Genomic DNA, 22,152 nt, shown 5'->3' on the forward strand with positions numbered 1-22,152 from the left:
TAGGAGAAGTATTTTAAATAAGGAGCAGAACCACACACTGTTCCCTTGCTTTCAAGTCTGATTTTACCTTACAGGCTCAGCAAAGACTTCAAGTTGTAGCAACAGGCAAACAGTCAAAGTTGACCCAACACTAATCTGGGCATCAGATTCATTCTTCTGCCATCAACTGTTGTACAGGGCTCTGCACAGGAGGTTTGCGTATGCCCATGTGAAAGTAATTCACTAGTTTCAGTTAGTTTCATTCTTTAGAGTCAGAGACCGCAGAACTAAAGCTGGAGGAGAGACTGCTGTAACAGATGTAAAGTCCTCTACCCTGCTTACAAGAAGGAACTGCGAACCCACCAGTGCCAATGTCTAAACTGCAACAGAAAGAAGCTCCGAGATGGACTTTTAAAAGTGTTTATTGATGGTTATTCGATGGAATGATGGCGCAATAGTGCAAACCACTGTGGAAATGGGAGAACACACTCCCTTCCCAGCTTTCAACATTTACTTTATTATACAGGAGACATGGAATAAAGATTAAATACAAAATGGGTCAGTATGCTGCATCTACCACACTCCACTGGGCTTTGGGCAGATTAGTGTTCCCTCAGTGCATGTCAGCTCAGAGCTACATTGAAGGGGAGAGTGGCTGCTACATCCTGCCCAGCTCGAGTAGCAAGACAGCTGGAACCAGCAATCTTTTCATTTGCACACACATCCTCAGCCTGAAAAACACAGCACTTCACTCAGCCAGTTTCTGCACTTTCTGTTTCATAAACAGTGGAAAATACCAGATGTTCACAAGCCACACATAATATTTACTAGTGCACTACAAGTGAGCTTCAAGAGCACTTCTTCAGAAGCAAGATTTCAGCTAATACTCATCTATCCCGTAAACTTAGGTGCCCACTTCCTCATCTTTGTGTGATTTTCTCCCTGGAAGCTTCTAAAACCACTTAGGAGTGAGCAGCTAAACTTTGTATTTCTAGTGCTTGAGAGTCAGCATTGGAAGATATTTATTTGTCCAACAATAAACCACCAGCTATTTTCTCTAAGGAAGCTGAATTGTTAGATTACAAGTCAAAGAACATCCTGTCCCCAAATGATGCATTTTGGAAAAGAACAACCCCAACCACGCTCAAAAAATTAACCACCACAGTTACGAGTCTCGAGGCTGAACTGACCAGCACCCAGTGGTTCCAGCTATCACCCATGCATACTTCTCCTTGCCTTTCCAATCTCTAACAACATCTCTTCAAGAGAATCTAGAATCACAGCCACTTGGAGACTAATAAAACCATGGGGCAGACCCTGGAGACTTTAGAAACTGCTGGATTAAGGTAATGTGAACCGGTGTTGTGCCATCTTTGAATGTCATTCTTATTCCAGTCCAGCAAAGTTACCTATACATATATTAACATTGTGCCACTTGTCAAAAACATCTCCAATTATTGATCACACTTCAGCATACAGTTGGGACAGGGAATAATACATTACAGAAAGCAAACCCACAAGATTTTAGTTACATAAAACAATATAATTTGTATATAAACTGATAAATACTGTCTCCATGGTTCACTAATTCCAAATGCTAGTTATCTGCACATTAGTTGCTAATATCTATTACTAGAAGTAGTTCCAGCTTGTGCTCTCTCAGGGTGGTCAATTCATTTCTGAGACTTGTCAGCCTGTTCGCTCTGAGGGGAAAAAAAAAAATCTCAGCAATGAGATTAGGTTCCATGGGAAGATTTCATGCTGTCGTCCACCAGATAATGAATCCTATGATTATAGAAGTCACAGCAAGACCAAGAATCAGGATGCAGATCTTCTTACGGGATTTCTTCTAAAAAAAGGAAAAAAAGAAAAGCCGCTGGCACCAGAAGCAGATGACCAAGAGGAAAAAGCAGGTCTAGCAGTTAATGTTACTAACTTTAGTGAACTAGAGCACTAGATGCCCATGATTACTCAAGAGAAGTAACCAGTATAGTCTGAACACTTTTACATGTTCCTTAAACTGCATGATCCAACAGATAAATGCATTAGTTTTAGGAGCATGTGGTCTAAGAGATGCAGTTAAGTTAGAGCGTGACAGGTTTTGCTTCTCTTAAGGAAAATGCAAACTTTACTGCAAGTTGGCTACAAAAAGAGAACTTGACATCACCTACCACAGGTTTTTCATCCTAATGGACAAGAGGAATTTTCATCCTAATGGCTTCAAAGGAAAGCCAAACATCTTTAGCAGTTCTCTCATACATTCTCCCCTTGGCCACTTGGGGTTGGTGTAGAAATAGTATTGCATTTCTACAGCTTAAATCACAGAATCACAGACTGGTTTGGGTTGTCTGGTGTGCTGCAGACCTCTGTATGTGTCTTGCTATGCCTCTATTATTGCTCAACTGGACACTGACAATAATGCAAGCCTACAGAATTTACCTGATAATAGGCAGCTCTCTGTAACTGCTCACTGGCTCTTTCCACATGGACTTCTGCACTTTCCACATTTGCCTCTATGCTATCTATGGAAAAATAAGAGAAGTCAATGTAAAGTATTTCAGAGCTTCAGTGTTTAAAAAAAAAATAATAATCAGAAGTACAATCCTTTTTATTATAAAATACTAGAAAATTTAATCTATGTAGGCAAAAACATGTAATTGAACTAAGAAGAGACTTCCCATTACCCAAACACACTTACCAATCATATCTCCTTGGTCATGAATCATCATGGCTAAATCCTTAAATATCTGATTGACATCCAAAATGTCTGCCTGAAGATAACAGTTTAACAAGTTACAACAAACGCTGGTTCCAACGTTTCTAATCCTCATTCTTAGTACCTCTTCTGACCGTTGCTCAAAGTGTCGGAACAGATTCCATCATTCTCTGACTGAGGTGATTTGAAGCTACTATCTGTGGAAGCTGGGATTAACACAGGAGCCTACAATATTCCTGCCATTGCATATTTGTTTCATCCCACTAGCAATTAGCACAGTATGGAATTGAGATGAACATTGCAACATGAGTTGCTCCTACCATTTGAAGGACCACCAGTCAACACTGAAGGAAAATATACCTAGTCTCCTTCAACAGGAGCAGGGAGATTGATCTTGGCATCAATCCTCTCTACAAGGAACTCTGTTCCTCCACCTTCAGATCTCCTCAGCCCATCCCATTAGTTAGCACTGCACGACTTCTTTGGTTTATCTCCCAATACCGTTAAACTGTGCAGGAACTACTGGTCACCTCTAATTGCCTGATTGCTGTTTCTCTTTCTTTAATGAGTTCAAGGTCCTGTTCAGTTATTCCCACATCTTCTTCCCGAGACTGCATTTGATTCCAATCTTCACCACTGGAAAGAGATGGAAAGAAATTACAACCCTTTGTGTAGGGACTTCCATGTTCCATTTGTAGCAAAGCAGCAGCGAGTTAAACTTGAAACGTTTCCTACAGAACAACCCCCAGGTTCCTGGTCCTGCAACTGTAGAGAGACAGCACTCATTTGTGACAACATTTACAGAGGGATGGGACGTGTAAGATCGGTCTCTTGTTAAAGGATTTATACAGACAGGGCCAGATTTCATTCCAGTTTCTCAAACATACATACAGCAGGAACTGGCACAGTGACCACAGAAGCTTCTGGAGCGTCCCAAGTTCTCTTTACCACACTGTAGAGTTGATACAACCTTTTACAAGCTTATCTATCTACTATGACAGACACTGTTACTGTCTGAAAGGTGACCATTTTCCTCAGGGCAGTGATCACACAATCGACATTTAAGGAGGATAAACTCCTGGTGTGTGCAGTTAATTTTGTACATTGTATATTACAAGTGCTGTAATAATTGCATTTCAAATCTTTCTGCTTTGCATTCAGTTCGCAGAGCCTGGCCCAAGTTACACTAACATATCTTACATCAAAACTTCAGTTATTTGTAGTTAAAAGTATAACATCAAGAGGACAAGAAGTTGTTACCTATCAAATGAAACAAGCTGTTCTTCTCTGAACCGCTCATCTGCCTGCAAGACAGAAAGGAGTTGTGAGTCTCTCAGACTACCAAGACCCCTTGTAAAATCAACAGGAGTATCTTGAAAACAAAGGCATAAGCTATCCAGAGAGTTGTCCTAGAATGCCACTGTCCCTTCAGCTTTCAGATTTAGGTTAGTTAAGATTAGATTTAGATTCGTCTTTACATGTAGTTTTTAGATTCAGATTATCTCTGCAAATCAGACGCAACTGCGCGATCAGAAGCAGCGAGTCCCTTTACTCAGATGTTGTTGTTTGTCACTTCCTTTCTCAACATGCAGCAAAAGATTTAGAGCATAATCCAAAGGGTAAATGTGTTCCCTTGTAGAAATTCAGAATGCACACCTAACAAAGGCCCAAGGCAAGGGGAGAGAAATGCTTTCACTGGCCTTTTTATTACGAGTTCTTAGTAGCCACAGGGGGTTGTCAAAACGTAACAGGGAGAAGATTTGAGTGTACACTGGAGAGAGTAGCAGGACAGAAGCTATAAGAAAATAAAGAAACATAGTGAGAGATTTATGATGTAATTTAAAGTGTGGAAAGCTTCCAACTGACCTCTTAAATTTTATAGCCTAGGGCTGACGTCAGGCAAAGAGCAAGCCTGCAATATTTTGCTATTAACTGTACTGTGACTGTGCATCTCATCCTCCACAACATTTGCAACTACCAGGATTCCTTCCCTCTTCTACTAATGTTGACAAGGGGTACACTGAAATGAGTGCCTACTTACAACATCTGAAATGACAAAACTGATGCACTGAGGCCTCAACTGCACTTGGCAATGTGTCCGTAGACAGCTATGAAGTTGGTACAAGATGGTGAAGTACAAAATCTCTCAGAAGACTTGTAGTTCACTCTATCAATACAGAATTCCTACAAATACTTACAGAGATGCGGGAGCCAGCTCTTGCCCTTGCTACAGTCTCTTTTTCCTTCTCTGACACTCGCCTCTGGACTGCTTGGAAGTTATTTAATGCCGCGGAGAAGTCATTCATTAAACGTTCTTTCTGAAGTCTCTGCTGGCGCTAAAGGATTGACACAAAAAGAAGTGTTCAGATATTCCCATTCATGACAATGGAACTGTCAGACTCTGACAAAAACACCATCATCAGAACAACAACAAATGCTGGCACTCAAAGTGATCTTTTGGTTCCAGGATTCTGGGGCACTGGAGAGAACAAAAAGCCCATCATATTTTAACTGGTTGTACCAAATGCTCTATGCCTTACCTATTGCAGAATAGCTCTGTGTAATAAGGTTCTCTACTTTCAACCTAGTTTGAAGTCTGAAGTAGATGTCTTCTACACCATTACTTTTATTCAGACCACAACCCAGTAATCTACCACATTTAATTACATACCTTTTGGATACCTACAATGCCTTTACCTGCCATTCCTCTACTTAGCCAACTTGGTAGTACTTAACTTTCTCTTGTCCTGGTAAGACATCCCCCTTAACTTTCTTACAAGTATAGGAAGCCCTACACTTCCAGGACTAATGACAGCACCATGACCCCAGTTTCATAAGCCATCTCTTCCAGCCATGCCACACTACAAGCCTGCTGTTATTTGATCAGAGAACATCCTTAGTCCCAATAACCATTTCAGTTTAGCTGTTCTCCAAATACATTACTTGCAATGCCCTGTTTCATCCTCATTTTACAGTATCAACTTATTCAGCCTCTGTGGGACGTCTCCTTCGAGTGTTGTGTCACAGGAAACCAGAAGTTGTGAAAAAGCTTGTCCCAAAGGACACTCAATAGTCTGGTCAGTTCTTATGTTTTCCATTAGAGAGATTCCCAACAGCTGCCTCAAATTGCAGCTTTCCAGTATTGTAATCCTTCAACGAGTTTGTATCAATTCAAGAGCAACTTCAAGGAAATAAACGTTTTCAATTACTTATTTTTCCTATTCTAAGCCACTACAGCAGCCCCAGAACACACTGCAGCTTCCAGCTGAGCTGTCTGGAAGCAACAGCCCTTCTGCCAGAGGAGATCCTCAGCATCTTGATGCCAGCTCCTGCAGATTTTGACTGGACTGCTCCAACAAGCTTCATTAGGCTTCAAAAGTCACTGCTGCATTCAGTGCTATGCATGTGATGGGAATTTATTCACCAGGGGGAGATCAACTGAAAAATAGCTGCTGAACAAACAGACAAACCATGGCCATGCTTACAACTGGCATATAAACCTTTAAATACAGACTAAGACAACATCTGCTGACCCATATCCACAGATCATCCCACGACACTATCACAAAGCATGGCAGTGATTTAAAACACAGCAGGAAAATGCCAACAGCAGAGGACTGTCCCCTTTTCCCTTTCCCATGGGCAAGGGGAACTCAAAGGACTATTTGGCAAGAGATAAAGTCATAATCAATGCCTCGCTGTATTTTGCTGTATTCAAATATGAGCTAGGTGAGTCAGCTTCTCCCCCCAAATGAATCACATGCAGGGGAAAGCTTTTTGGCATGACCACATTTCACGCTAACATGCAGTTTGCAAGGAGTTCTTATCCTAAAACAATGCCTCACATCACCAGGCACCTTGTAAACAGGTTTATTTTTCAGATATGTACTCAGAAAGACATGCTCAGCTCTTCCCAAACATTTAAGGCTTCTTATCCACATGTGAGTAAGTTTTACATCTATTTGCCACCGGGAAATATTGTTCTCCCAGTGCCATATAAGCAGCTGGGATGTAGCCAGTTTAATTGTTTCCCTACTTCAACACCGTTCTTCATTGCAAAAGGCTGCTGCCTCTTCAGCTGTGCCAGTTGAAGCTCTGTGAGGCTGTGGTCTAAGCTAGTTTCATGAAATGAGGGATTTAAACGTACATCCAGACAAATTCTGTGTGCCTACCTGTTCAGAAGCAGAGAGAGGAAGTGGTAGAGACCCCAACTCCTTTAGGTATTCATTGGTCCCTTTGGCAAGGTGGTTTGCAGAATGCTGTAGCTGTTGTCTGAAACAGAAGTTCAAAAGCAGTTACACAAGCTTCTACCTAAAAAGCAGTCTCTGAGCATTCCATTTTCCAGAATAATGACTGAGTAGGGAGGCTGAGATCAAACATCTTTATGATGGGGGTTTTTTTGGTCATCCTAATGGATGAGAGATGTACTTTTAGGTTTTACCATCAACTTGACTCTGGACTATGCTTATAAAAAGATTCAAAGTGCTGTTCTCCCTGCTAGCTAGTATAAATCAGTAGTTTTAAAAAGATCTTTTTCTCCAATGGCATAAGAGAGAGAAATTCAAGAGAGACAACTTTATTCAGCGCACATAAGCAGTCTTTCAGAGTGAATTCCTTGTGGTACAGTCAGTAACTAACTGTTCACGACAACCACCATTGGTTCACGTACATTTGATACAAGTACAGACTGGCAGATACTAAATTCTTACATTTATGTGAAAATTGGTGGTCAGAGAGAGGAATGATCAAGCTTCTGCTTTGAGAAATGCAAGGCTTTCCCTTGAGCCTTTATGTTTTCCAACAATTCCAATAGCTGCAATTCACAGCTATTGCTGCAGAGGATCTGGTGCAGCAGCACCTTCCTTCGTACCACATTACAGAGAGACACTAGTGCCACTGATGGACAAGATGATGTCTTGACATTACCTTCAAAGAGGCACTTTATTAGAAACAGTGCTTCACAGAGAACAGAACCACACATTTTATTTTGCAGCCATATGCAGAAAAGCTAATACTGCAAACCAGAAGACACAAAATACTAAACCAAGGACCAATCTTTCAGCATTCAGTGGACACAAGATGCTTAAGTGAAAGTCACCCATTACAGCCCAGTAAACACACAAATCAAAGTATGCAGGCTGCATTATTGTATAATTTGACCTGCAGTATGTGAGCCAAATAAACCACCCCTGCATTTTTGTATGAAACTTGTATGGCAGCTGACGCTCTGTGGAGTGTAACCACTCTCACCCTAAAGAGGAAGGCCTTTTTGACAACAAAATTACATGTATGGTCACTGGTGATTAGTTCTTCAATGTACTGATTCAATACAGACTGGGTCAACTGAGCAGCTCAAGCAAACAAATTCTTTTCTCTCCCAACTGGGCTGATCTCATCCTTCAAATGTAGTGTATGAACTTATCCAAAAGATGGGGAAATTGCATATTCCGAGACTGGAGGTACAGTCACATGAAGAGATAATGAAAGAACTTTCAAGTTACCCTCTTATGACTCCAGAAATTATTCTTCTCATGACTTGCTATTTATGCTTTACAAGTTTGAGAAGATGCACAGACGTACAGCCTCCCTGTTCAGTCTCTATAGGAGTCAGTCTGGACTATGCCTGTTTAAATGTCTCCTCTATTGTTCCCCACTGACATATTCTTCTTCTGAAAGCACATGCGGCACTTTGGCTGCCATATAAGATTGCTAAACTTTGTAGTGCCTAAATCCATCTGTACTACAGCTACTTTTTCATTATGGGTCTTCCTTGCTGTTTTTCTTTGTTGCTCTTATGTGAGGACCAAGTACCTAGTATGGCATTAATTTCAGCTAAACCACAAGCAAAGCTACTATGACTAGTCCTCAAGAGTACAGCTAATGCACGGCTGACGTACTACTACCCTTTTTAAATACACACCACGATTTCTAACTATTCCTATCCACCAGTTTTGAATGGCTTCTCCAGAGTCCTGCAGTAACACCTTAATTCATCTAGTAAACTACTTAATGCAACTAGTCATGTTTGCTTTGTAGGACTTTATTAAACTTATCAAATAAAGCATCTCCCCAAAGCAAGTAACCCCGTTCCTTTAAGAATACAGACAGAAATGAAAGAGAACCTATACAAATGTTAGCTTATTTAATACTTACAAGTTCTCATGAAGCTTGCTGGAATCCTGCTTTGTTCCCAACTGGCTCATCAAATTCCTTATTTGAGCAGCTGAAGATAAAGAGATCACATGATGAGTTAGTAAGACAAGTTCTAGTGCATTTTATTCCTTCTTTAATGTATTCTTCTAGCTTTCCCTATAGGACTTCTCTCAATGTTTGACTTAACTCACACTGGTAAGACAACACTTAAGTTCTTTGCTTTACATGCAAAACCACCTCCATTTAGACATGATCCAGCCTAACAGATTAACTTTCAGCTAAGATAGTGAGCCATACATCCCCTGAAGACAAGTCTGTGGAGCTAAAGCCTTGTGTACTTCTCTTCCTATCACTTAAACTATATCTGAATTTGTCTACTCATGACAGCCCAAACCTTCCACAACACTGGCACAACCCATCTTTCAAGAACAGCAGACAGCAATGGTGCACTTCATGGTCAGCTTACACCAATGTGACATCATATGGTAGCAAGAAGACATATTCCAGCCCTCTTTCTCCCTTACCTCCTATGTTTTTCCACTGTTTTCCCTGCATAGGCACTGATGATCATGCAAACACACAAATGAACCACATCAAACCATTACGTACCTGAAAAGCAAGTATCAAGTTCTCTCCCCACTCCCTTTTCCATAGATTACTTTTTTTGACATCTTAACAAACTGATCTGGTTTATTCTGTGGCTGCACGATGTTTAGCATTACTAAGGATGCTGGGCACAGCACTTGTGACAGCAGTACAAGGTTCCATGGCTCAAATTGATCATGTAACCATACGCTACCCCATCGGCACTGAGAGAGGCAAGGCTGAGGAGGAGCAGCTTATTATAGAAGAGGCAGCAGAACTGAGTTGAAATACCCCATGAGTTTAATAATTCAGTGATATCCTACTGGTGTAATTCCTGCTTTCAGCCTGGAGCAAGCCACTGCAGTTGGTTAAAGGTGTTGCCGAGGAAACATCACATTCCTACAATGGCCACTTTTAAACTGATGTTCGATGGCTTGTAACAGTGGCAGCTCAGGAAGGTTGCAATGTGGTTTAATCAGTAAATAGGCAAGAATTCCAGCTTTGCACCCAGCAAGGGGTTCTCACTGAGAATTCTAGACTTCTGTTAGCTCATACAGTGAGGAGTTGTTTAGCAACTCCTCATACACTGAGCTGAGGATGCCTTCTCGCAGCAAACCCACAGTTCTGTCACCCACAGCAGGGCCAGAATAGTTCATCTGTCCATTTAACTTGACCACGCTCTGTGTGCGGGTATCACTTTGCACATGGCATTTGCACTACAATGTCGAGGTACTCGGGGATGCATTTTTTCCTCCACTGGGGGATATGCTTGTGTGAGTCCCATTTCCATGCCAGGCACTGGGCTTTTTGCCCTGGTCTGAGCCAGGTTCAGCAGTTCACTGTGTTTAGTCTATCTCAGCCAACAGCAATGCATGAAGTCTGTGCAAAATGAGAGCAAAGTGTCTGGGAGGCCAAAGGAAAGGGCTGGAGCTCTTCACCTTTATTCTCTGGACAGTTGGTATACGTATCAACAGAGACAGCCCCCTCAGTGAACAGCTTTCAGTCTCCAAAGCCTTTCAATTTTAGGCTCTAAAGCCTTCCACATACTGACTATTCTACACTTAAGATTACTTAAAGCATTTCAAGCTCTGCTCTAGGTACTCAGGTAATGCAACTGTCTTGCAAGCAACAGTTTTACCTGCTCAGGTCACCAGTTTCCTGTATTTTGTGTGTGAAATGCTAACAGAGTTTCCCAAAAGCAGTGCCCACTGTTTGCTTCCTGTTTTCCTGACAGGGAATGAAAGAAGAAGTGAGGACAGGCTTAAGGCTTCAGTATCTCCTCCTAGGCTTGAATGGAAAGCTTTTATAAAACACTTTATAAAGTAAATTACTGTAACATTAAGTCAGATGTTCTGTGTGTTCCCACCCACCCTGGTAAAAGCTGAAAGGCCATTTGTTTTGTTTGAGGCAGGCAGAGCACTAAGATAGGACAGCTGCTGGTCACGAGACAGTGGAAACCTGTCCTATGAGAAAGAGAAGCTGAAGCACTTAGAAGGGGGTTGTAGAAGTCCCATGGAAGGGAAAAGCCCCAGACTGCCAGTGGTATTTGATGGGCTTAGAAGCAACTCAATGATCAGCCATGCCCATACCAAGAGGAAATGACCATGACTGAGCAAAAGCAAAGCAGTTTCAGCAACATTAATAGCGCTGGATAATTCAATCAGAGGAGTCAACTTTCACAAGAACCAACATCTTCAACTGACCTCACCCCTAAAACACACGGGTACTTGGACAGTTAATGCCTTTTTTAGCAAAGGCAGTATCCTTAGCAAGGGGTTATGTCGAACATTCTTTTGGAGGTGACTAATTTAGCAAGCAGTATTTCAGCGATCAGTAGTAGGATTTCACCCATTAGCTTACAATAGCCATAACTTTGTCGAATAACAACCATATGACCAAGAAACTGCAGCACCATTTACTGCACTAGTCTGTTCAGCAGAATGCTTCCTTGCAGAATTTTAACCTGACAGAGGGGAGACTGAGATGAGCTCTGAGGCAGAAGTTGTTCCCTGTGAGGGTGCTGAGGCGCTGGCACAGGGTGCCCAGAGAAGCTGTGGCTGCCCCATCCCTGGCAGTGTTCAAGGTGTTCAAGGCCAGGTTGGACACAGGGGCTTGGAGCAACCTGCTCTAGTGGAAGGTGTCCCTGCCCGTGGCAGGGGGTTGGAACTGGATGAGCTTTAAGGTCCCTTCCAACACAAACCAGTCTGTGTTCATAGAATATGAATTCTGCCAGCACAGTTCAGAGGAACTGGACACCAGTTCCATCAGCCTTCAGAGCTCTCTGCACCAGCAGCATCCCCCAGACACCCTGCATAAGGCGGGTGACAACCTCTGGCTCCCTGCTTCTACTCCAGCACCTCACTCCTCGTTGAGGGCTCCTACAGGCGAGGCAGCAGCCGCGCTCTCCCCAGGATGACGCCGGGTTCCAGTTCCACGGGGGAAGGGCGCAGCTCGGCACAACTGACACAGACATCGGGAGCGCAGGAACGCGCATCCCCCCGGACCGGCGGACACCGATTACAGCGCACGGAGGAGGCAGCTCCGCTCCTCGCTGGTTCCCCCACCCCCGGGAGGCCCCGGCGCCTCAGGTTCCCCGCGGCTCCCCCGGGCGGGCTCCCGGTCACTCACTGTACTGCGCGATGCGCTGCACGTTGCCGCTGCATGTCTGGATGATGCCGCCGAAGTCCCGCGGCGGGGCGGTCGCGCTGGGCTGGGCGGTCGCGCCGGGCCGGGCGGTGTCCAGCGGGCCGAGCGACATGGCCAGGAGCGAGCGGCGCCGGACCTGGCTCTCAGGGCCCCGCGCAGGCGCCACCGCCGCATATCCGTGAGGCGCGGCCGCCGGCGCCTGCGCGCTGCAGCGGGGCGAGCCCGCGGGCTGCCGTGGTAACGGCGCTGCGGGAGGGCACCGGGGAACCGGGACAGCGCCACGGCAGCGGGAGCCGGCCGCACTCACCCGCCAGGGAAAGCCGTGGCCGGCTCGGTCATAGCGCCCGGTTGTGTGGGTGCAGTGCGGAGCAGGGCAGCGGATGTGCTGGGCTTCGTGGGGTGAATCCTGCTGAAGCGCCGCTGGGATGCAGGAAATGCTCCCGGCTTTCAAAAAGACCCCGAATTTGTAATTAGTGCATTAAATTTCGTAATTAGTTTGCAGACAGTGCTGGTGTTGGGGCTGGAGCTGTGCAGCATCTGTGTCAGTGACATGCACAGTGGGATTGATGCAGAGGGAAGATTAGACGTTAGGAAGAAGTTCTTCCCTGTGAGCATCGTGGAGCAGACAGGAAACTGGAATGGAGGGGAGGTTAAAAGATTGACCTGTGTCACCTAAGTTCTGATTTAAACTAAGTAACAGTTATTCTCTGACAATAGATGCACGAGCGTGGTGCTGTGCCACTGTAGTGGCCGGGCCATGTCCTCTCCCTGGCATGTCCACCTTCTTGGATCCAGGACACAGAAAGCACCTGCAGGCACTTGAAGGACCTGGTGAGCAGTTTGATGTGGGAGATCCCCAGCACGCGACGTCCTGGTGCAGGAGCACGACCTGGAGCAGAGCTGGTGGAGCAGGACACGCTCTGCGCCAGTGGAAGCAGGGAGAGGGGATGAGGGGACTCATGAGGCAGAAAACGAGTTTGCAGAACGAATTAAAGCAACAGAAATAGCTTTGGGAGAGATCCCGGTGACCCCGGTGTGCTCACACTGTTCTGCTTCAGCGACGAGGAGCGTTTCCCGGGCCCTGGCTCCCCGCTCCGATCTCTGCGGGTGCAGGGTGTGAAGATGTGGCCGCCGTTACACACAGCCCGGGCACCCCCCGCCTCCGAGCACCGAGCGGGGCTGCGCACGGAGCACCAGCACCGGGCAATGTCCCCGGGGCTGTGAACGCCGCGACCCCCCCGGCGCTGGCCTGGGCTGTAGATCCCGCCCGGTGCCACCGGGGGGCAGCAGCGCCTCGTGGGAGCTCCCGGTGCCCCTGGGTGTCCGTCCCCGGGTGTCCCTGGGTGCTGGGAGGCTGGGGACCCTGCCTGCCTGCCTGCCTGGCTCCGTTGGGGTACCACGGCTGGTTAGCGGTGCCTGTGCCACCATCGATGGCCCCTGAGTGACCAGCCCCCAGTGTCCCTCCTCCCTTGGGGACAGCCATGCTGGGATGGGGAGGAAAGGCTTCTTACTCCATACCCCTACAGTGGATATTACAGCCAAGTTGAAAGCCTGCTGTGGAAGCACCGCTATCTGCAGCGCTTTCCCCCTCCCTCCACCCTACAGATGCTCCCCTGCCTGCGCCCTGCCAGCCCCAGCAGCCTCATGCCTGAGCTTGCTGCCCACACAGAGGCAGATGTAGGGTTTTGCATACTGAGAAGATAAGGAGGGCTTTTTTCGGCTCTGAAAGCTGTTTATTCTTTACAGCGCACTGACACCAGAACGGAAAGTGCCTTTTCCTGAAACTGGCTATTTATATCAGGCTGCTGTGCTGAGCCTTCCCTTGCAAGGGGGCAGGGAGGGACTCCTGCAGCTTTTCTTCCGCTGCCTTGAATTCACCCAGCGCTCCTTCAGACAGGAGCGGATAGAGCAGATCGTGCTGACCATCTGCTGGGGGCACGCTACCGCACCGGCAGCTTTTCATAACTCTTTGGAGTTACCAAACTCCACTGAGGATCCAATTCAGCTCCAAACGCTTTGGCTGTGCAGTCGGTGCTGTTCACAGCCCTGTACCCTTGCAAAGGCTTTGCAGGAGAAATCAGTCCTTTGTGGCAGTCATGGTTTTAATGCATGAAGCAGCTGTGCTTGTCCAGAGGGGACAATGCTTGTGGTGTGCAGAAATCAGCAGGTTTAGTCCTACCTTTCCAAGCTGCTCAACAGTGCGGTGTTCCCTGCATGCACACACTTGAGGTGGGATTTGGAACTAAGTCATCTTAAGGTCCCTTCCAACCCAAACCATTCTATGATATGATTCTATGATTTGTCCGCTCCAAGATGTCTAAAATGCAGTCTCCAAGCCTTAGCAAGCTTTCCTTCCCTGGCAAAGGAGCGAAATAGGCACCTTCAAATCTCATCTCCATGAGATGCCTTTCTTAGGATTTTCCCCAGTTTAATTGTGTAGGGATGCTGGCAACTCTGCCTTGTCTTGCCCCAAGCAGGCCTGTGGCTCTGTGGGCAGTGCTGAGCTCCTCTTCCTCCAGGGACAATGGGATCCTCTTTTGAATCCCACCAGAACTCCAGGGAACCTAGGACTAGGTTTAATTATTAGAAGTACAGCTCCTTCCCTTACCTAGCTGTGTCCCTTTGCAAACAAGGCTTGCTCTTGGCACTCCTCACAGTGCACCACCTCAGCCTTACCCAGGTTTTCCCAGTGATGTGGTGGCTTTTGGTTGTGGCTCTTAGTAGCCCAGCACAGAAGTCCATGTGCCTCGCAAAGCAATACACAGGAGTTTGACCCAGAATGAAAGAATGAAATAACCCCCCCCATTCCCTTCTGATGTCTTGATGCTGTTGGAGAAAGGTAGAGGTGTGCAGAGGGTTTCTTTATATCCAACCTGAACTTCCCCTGTTTAAGTTTGAACCCATCACCCCTTGTCCTATTGCTACAATCCCTGATGAAGAGTCCCTCTCCAGCATCCTTAAAGTGTCAGTAAATTGGGGATTATGCTTCTATCCAGCAGCACTGCAAGCTGGGAGAGGATGGGGCAGACTATGCAGCTCTCCATCCATGAACAGAAAGCCAGACATCAGTGTGGCTCCACACACCAAACGCAGTTGAACTAATGAGGATGGACACGTGGGTCAGAGCCAAGAATGGGAGAAGATCAGAAAACTGAGGTCTCTTCACCCCTGTGGTATTCCAGTGGTCACAAGCAGGTCATGCACTCTTGTAGCAGGCTGAACGTGCAGAATTCCCTGAAAATGTGAACTCAATGGTATTTCTGGCAGATCTGGAAAGGAAATAATTGTCCATCTGGAGGCTGCAGGATGCACCACAGCCCTCTGCACACTGAGAGCGCTTCTGAGCTTCACATACAACTGACAAGAAGACTTGGCTGGCTTGTCAAAACTTTTCTCAACTCACTACAGTGCCCTGCAATCAACTGTCATTTGTATTTACAGTTGAAACAGGAAAAACAGGACTTGGTCCATACCTTGGTGTAGCAATTATGAAGCAACCTAACGGCAGAGTGTAACCAGCATCTGAAAATCAGGAGTGTTGTAATGTGCCATAAACGGTGCCCCACAAGAGACCCTCAGCATTTAAGTGTCCAGAGAAATTCCAATCTCTGAAGATTTCCAAGTTTGAGTGGCCCAGGCCCTGAGCAGTTGCCCTCCCTTTGAGTGCTTGGAGCAGGAGATGGGACTGAGTGACTTCCAAAGGTCCCTTCCAGCCTAAATCTTTCTGTGGTTCTGTGATGAATGTTAGAAATACAGAACAACCAGATCTAATTATAGCATTGGAGAAATCCATGACACATCTATGGCTTAAACCAGTGCTGTTCCCTCCCCCATCCCATAAAACTAGAGACAGGGCAGGAACAAGTGCTCAAAACAATCTACAACACAAAGTGATCCTTGAATGGGGAGACTCAGGAGGGAACATCAAAGGAGCTATAAAATGGAGAAGGTGACCAAGAAATGATTGGGAATTGGGACACCCAACAAAGTGAGTGGGTGGCAGGTTTAAAACGAAGAGGAGCTTACAGAGCTTAAGCTTCTTATGAAGAGCTTGGTTACATCTTCACAACTGCCTTGTGGATTTCATTGGCAGAAGGTATTGCTGAAGTAAAATGTACCTATGAATTAAAAAGTGATTGCAGGTATAGAGTGGGTAGGTCCACAGCAGGGTATTTGACTGGTAAAGACATAACCTGTGGCTCAGAACTCCTTGGACCACTCCTTTCTGAAAGCTGTGAAGCAGCATCATGAGAAGGACCATGTACAATCACTCGATCCTCCCTGACTACCCAGTCCCAGAGGGCAGGTAGGACTAGATGGGCTTTTGCCTCGTCTTTCCCTGGCAGTTCTCACTTGATGTTCTCAATCCCTTTGGCTGCAAACAGGCACATGCTCATGGATCATCCCCAGGCTGGTCACGCCACAGGTTTCTGGGGTGCAGAGCACTGCTTCTACCTGTGTCTGACAGCAGTGCCTAGGGCAGAGGATGCTGGCACATTTGCCATGGTCCTTCCCAGGTTCAATCACTCTCCATCACTGATCTGTGACTCAAAGACTTCCTGGATCAAAGACTTCCTGACTCAGAAACAGAATCTTTTTACTTAGGGTGGATTTTTTCCCCAAATCTTTTGCCTATCTGCTCTGTGAGGCCACATGTCTCAGCACCTACCACATCCTGTGGCATAAGAGGTGTCCTGGGTCAGACCAAAAGACCTGACAGACAGTATCGTATCCTGCCCCCAATGTTGTCCTCAGTAGATGCCTTTAGCAAAACACAAGCACAAGGCAAACATGCATGACACTGCATGCTTGGCCAGCCTTCCAGCCCTTAACTCTGTTGTTCTTAAAGCCTCCTAAGACAGACACAATCTTTATGTGTTCACAGACTCTTCATGGGCTTCCAGGCACTTGTTTGGCCATCCCTCCAACCCTCAGCAACCTCCCATATCTACAGCATCTCGGGACTCATCTCGAGTCCCACAGCTCAACCATTCATTGGAGAAAAAAACCACCTCCTTTCATTTGCTTTGAACCTGCAACTTGCCAGTCTCCTTTGATGTCTTGGGAATCCTTTGATGCTTGCATGGGAAGAAGACTGAACAACTGCATCCCTTCTCGGATGCTTTGTGGTTAGTGGGGCCTCAGACACAGGCTGCCCAACAACTTTGGTCACCCTGGTTGCCCTTCTCTGAGGTTTTTCAATTCCCACCCCATCCTCTCTGAGCCAGGCAGATGTTGGGACAAGGTCAGCACACAGTGTGCAAGTTGCAAATGAACCACGCAGACATAAGTGGCACACAGCGATGCTCTCTGCTGTGTTCTCTGGTCTCTTAGCAGTTCGTAACAGTTAGCTGGCTTTTTTTGGTCATACAGAAGAGTTCATTTAGCCTCCCAAGTGTTTATGCATCTCCTGTGCTGTCAGAAAGAGCTTCCCTCTTTGGCCTACACATTGCATGCAGAGATACCTCTGTTCACTCAGGTTTGAACCTGGCTCTGGCCAACTGAATTCACAGAGATCAACAGACATCTCCCATTGCACTGGGGACAGTAATCCCCTCCTTCCCTTCACCTTTCACTAGGTTTATAAACCTGTTACCCAGCTTTTGTCCTGACTGAGGAGTCCCAGCCGATGTTGTGGCTTCTCTTGAGAAACATGACTCTGCCTCAGCCGTTTCCTCTTTCTCTACAGTTTCTCTAGTTTTACATTATCCTTTTTCTGATCAAGAGAGCAGAGTTTTGGAGAATCCTCTAGCGTGGGCAGTGCACAGGATGCAGCTGAATTGTGTATTCATGCTCTTGGGCATTCACTGTTTGATTCTGCTTTCTATTCCTCTCAATGATTTCTAACCTTCCTTTGGTTTGTTCCTTTGCTCCTCCTGAACAGCAAGCTGAGGTTTTTCATAGAAACATTCATTGTAATGCTAAGATCCTTTTTGAGTGGCTGTAGCTAGTTTAGAGCCCAACACTGTGTCTAAAGTCAAGAAAGGTCAACCCTATACATATCACTTTGCATTTACCAGTCATTGCTCATCATATTGCCCAGTCACTCACTATTAGCAGATCCTTCACCAGCTCTCTGCACTGGACTTTCATCTTTGCTACTCTGAATCACTGAGCACTATCAGCAAACTTCACTTTGAGAGCACACGTGGTCAAAAACAGGGACGGACAGCAACGCCTTGTCTTTCTGTTTCGTACTTTCACATTCCCATCCTCCCAGAGGCTGCCCCAAGATCTGGTTTTCACAAAAATAGCTACAAAATCCATTTGGAGTATAGCAGAGATCCAGCCTAGGCGAGGGGACAGGGTGGTTGTGCCCAGCTATCCCCAGGCAGTGGGGTTGGAGAACCTTCCTTCTATCCCAAGAAGGATATCTCAGAGGAGAGGTGCTTCCCAGCAGCTCCTGTAAAGACAAACTCTCCAGTGAGGAGGCATAAGTGGACATAAATGAGGAGTTCACTTGTGTCCTCAAAGCTCCCAAACTGATCAGCACTGCTGCTCTGCAGTGCCTGTCAAGATAGCAGTGCTTTGGAGCATCTCCCTGCTGCCCTCCTGTCTGTTGCTGGATGAAGAGGTCAGGGTGAGCTAGATGGGAAAAGCGGAGCTCAACAAGCCTGAAGCAGAAATCAGAAGTGTTTTTGGCCTAGGAAATCATAGAGGCTGACCACAATTAACAGTGTGTTTTGAGGAAATGAAGAGGTAACACACCCAAGGAGCTCATTCCTGCTCTGAAGTTTGCATTTGTACGAAAGCTGACCTTGAAATAATCTCAACTGAGCCTGCTAGGACAGACTCCCAAGACTGGGACCCCCCAGTCACTCCACATCTCTGGATCTGTACCAGCTCCCTTTCTGCAACTTCAATCAACATCCCCTTTCCCAGTGCACTGCACAGCCCTCCAAGAGGATGTACAGACACGTTCCTCTGTCCAGTTTGCATCAAATGACAAATGCTTCTTACAGAGAAACACGTTCCTGTTCCTGGGAAACCTCTGCAGAAACTGCTGAAGTTGGCAAACCTGCATCTATGGGCTGGGCATAGCTCCTGCTTGTAGCTGGAACACTGTAGGTGCGTCACACAACCTGCACCCCCACAACCGACAGCCCAAACCATGCTGCTTTGTTCCGGGGTTCAGCTACTTTAAGGAATAAATCCAGTTGCCAACTCCTTGCTCCTTACCCACAACCTCCTGACCATGCCCTCTGCTATTGTGCCGATGCACAGAGAAAGCAAAACTCTTTCAGGTCTCAACCATCGTGCCACCATAGGGCTCACAGCCCAAGCAGAGCTCTCCCACCAGCAACACAAGCCTTGCCATCGACTTTCTGACCAGCTCTCCAGATTGCACAGGCATAACCACCAAAAGGACAGGACTTTAATATTGCACTTGAGTTGGGCAAGGAACAAGGCCAGGGACATGGACAGGCAACCCAAAGTGTGGTCAAAGTGATCCAGCCACTCCAATACCAGCACCCACAACCCCATTACTGCAAGGCAGGAAAGGGACATGTGAACTCTGCAGGAGGACTGGCTGGGAACCTTTAAAAAGAAAAAGCTAAGCTCTAGAAGAGTAGATCATAGGCTGTCTTGATTTGCAGAGCATTTGTGGTATAGAAAACTGCAGCAGAGAGCTCCTGGCAGAGCTGTGCTTGGTCTGGAAGGAGCATAAGGACCACCCCTCACCTGAGCACCTCGGGGCAGGCAGCAGCAGGGCTGCAAGCAGCAGCCATGCACCAGGGCAGCATCTTCCCACCAAGAACTTGCCCTGAGTACAGAGAAGCAGCACCTCATCCTCCCAGCCACACTGTGAGGACTGGAAGCACAACCCTGACAGCTCGGGTGCCGGGTGCGGGACAGCACTACACAAACGCACAGCGGGGATGGGTCAGCTTTTATTTGCAAACCGGTCTGTACATTCTCGCTGGGTTGAGTGGCGGCTGCCAGAGGAGCTGACAGCGGCAGGGGGCAGCAGCAACTAGGAGTTAACAGGAGCTTTCCACAGAGCCTGGAAACAAGAGACCGCGGAGGAAACAAAACCCCACCGGCTTCTTTACATTTAACCTCTTGCGAGTGAGGGAATGAGAAATCGAGTCGTCTTTATCACGTTCAGAAAGGTGTTGGATTTACAGTCCTGTGCGTCCAGCACAAAGCTCTCGGGGTGAAGTGACTTACTGCAGAGCAGCTTGAAAACTATCCCGGGCTTGCTTTTTTTCTTTTGGAAGCCAGCATCTTAAAGCTGCAGTACTCTCCATGCATCCTTCCCAGCAGTCCCAAAGCCAAATAACAAAAGGAGCCCTTTGCAAATAAATAATCATAGGAAAAATAAATAAGATTAGAACTGGAATATACAGTTACATGGTCTTTATTTGGTTTCAGAGGTGGAAAAAAGTGGAGCTAGACTGCAGCTTTAAGCCTTTATGCCTGAATCAACCTCAAACACTTTGTATATTTTACAGTTGATTGGCTGTACAGGTCAGAGAGCTGAAGTTCCAGAGATGAACATTTAGGCACATACGCACACCCTTCCCCAAGGCATCCTTTATTTTGCTCAGCCAGTTAGAGAAAAGCCTGCTGCAGGGGAAGTGCCCCCTTTCCGAGCTGAACACACAGGACTGAAGACCTATTTACTGTCACAGTAAAAAGTCCCACAAATATCTAACCCCGCCCTTGTTTGCAAGGGGAAACTGGTTCAAACCATGCACCAGGGAGACAATCCTCTCTCATGGGATCCTTTAACTTCACTGGCACCACAGAATCCTTGAGCAAATCCAGCTACCAGCAGGGCTGCCCATTGCTTCCTGCGCCCAAAGCCGAAGTGTGGAAAGTCGTAAGTCCATTATTTCTACTTAAGCCAGAAATCCTGTTAATGCCGTTTGGAGGCAGCTCTACAGCAAGAGCTCTTGATCTGCTCTGTTTGGGGTACATGCTCCCTCCCCAAGAACTCCCACACAGGAAAACCACACAGAAGGAAAAAAGCAATCCATTGCAAGCCAGTGTCCGATGATTGTCTCTTTGGGGAGGTCAGGAATCCAGGGCAGGGCAAGGCAGAGGAAGGGAGGAGGATGGCAGGTGGAGAAGGAAGTTAGAAACAAACTCAAAACCACCAAGACACAAGGAGGAGCTCAAAGCCCCTCAACAGCTGATGGCACTGGGTTGCTGTTTGCTAACAAAGTCTGAAATGAAGTCAAACTCGTTCTGTCCCAAGAATAGCTCTGGCAGCTCCTGAATCCGGTCCAACCCCAGTTCCAGGACAAGGGATGTCAAGACCTCCTCATCTATGAGATCAGTGTCCATAACGTTCAAGGTCAGCGCTGGTGAGGGCATATGCTGCATGCCTGGGTGCTGGCTTGGCCCCACTCTGTACTGCTGGGCACCAGCTCCCATGGGCCCATTGCTCATACCCAGGGGGTGACCCTGGTACTGGGTGTTGAGTTTTTGTAGGTGCATGCTAGCCATCAGCTGCTGGGTGCCCACCGGCCCCATGTATTGCTGCTGCTGCTGCTGACTGGGGCCATTGTACATCATCGCGCTCTGCATCTGGTGATGGCCCATCTGTCCGCTGAGGTTGGGTCTCGGCCTCATCGCACCATCCATGGTGGCCCCTCCATAGGGCATCATCTGCCCGGCGGCAGGCAGCGTCCTCAGCACGTGCTGCCCGTGCTGCGGGGGTCCCTGCAGCCCGCTCACCCCCATGCGGTAACTCTGCAGCCCGGTGCCACCGTGGCTCATGGACATCATCATATGCTCAGCCATGGCTCCAGGCCCCTGCAAGGCGACACACGGCTCAGGGCAAAGCTCCGGGGGACACCACCGCTTCCCGCTCCCGTCCGAGCCGGCTCCGAACGAGGATCCCAGAGAACGCCCCACCGCCGCCCCGGGAGGAAGGCGCCGCTCCGCACCGTCCCCGGGAGCCGGTGCTGGCTGTCTGCCCGCGGACAAAGCCCAGCGCACCACGGCCCCGCACCGCCCCGAGGAGCCGGGCTGTGCCCGCCCGGGTACGCACCGATCCGGGGCTCCGGCGGGCAACGGCTCCAACAACAGCAGCGCGACTCAGGCTGGAACTCGGCTCCGCT

General features: G+C 47.3%; 2 protein-coding genes across 2 annotated transcripts; both read right to left on the reverse strand.

The window, feature by feature from the left end:
• Positions 1-383: 383 nt before the first annotated feature.
• STX12 (syntaxin 12) lies at positions 384-12,256 on the reverse strand. Its single transcript, XM_030504190.1, has 9 exons — positions 12,062-12,256; positions 8,849-8,918; positions 6,868-6,967; positions 4,894-5,031; positions 3,956-3,999; positions 3,226-3,331; positions 2,678-2,750; positions 2,419-2,501; positions 384-1,828 (listed from the first exon to the last, which is right to left on the reverse strand). The coding sequence occupies exons 1-9, from the start codon at positions 12,189-12,191 to the stop codon at positions 1,736-1,738; spliced, it is 837 nt and encodes a 278-aa protein (XP_030360050.1). The 5' UTR covers positions 12,192-12,256; the 3' UTR covers positions 384-1,735.
• Positions 12,257-19,955: 7,699 nt separating this feature from the next.
• On the reverse strand, positions 19,956-22,152 carry LOC115615956 (cbp/p300-interacting transactivator 3). The gene is made up of 2 exons (XM_030504702.1): positions 22,083-22,152; positions 19,956-21,844 (listed from the first exon to the last, which is right to left on the reverse strand). Exon 2 carries the CDS (start codon positions 21,830-21,832, stop codon positions 21,212-21,214), a length of 621 nt encoding a protein of 206 aa, XP_030360562.1. The 5' UTR covers positions 21,833-21,844; positions 22,083-22,152; the 3' UTR covers positions 19,956-21,211.

Source organism: Strigops habroptila, chromosome 12 (assembly GCF_004027225.2).
Source record: "Strigops habroptila isolate Jane chromosome 12, bStrHab1.2.pri, whole genome shotgun sequence".
Classification (NCBI taxonomy): domain Eukaryota; kingdom Metazoa; phylum Chordata; class Aves; order Psittaciformes; family Psittacidae; genus Strigops; species Strigops habroptila.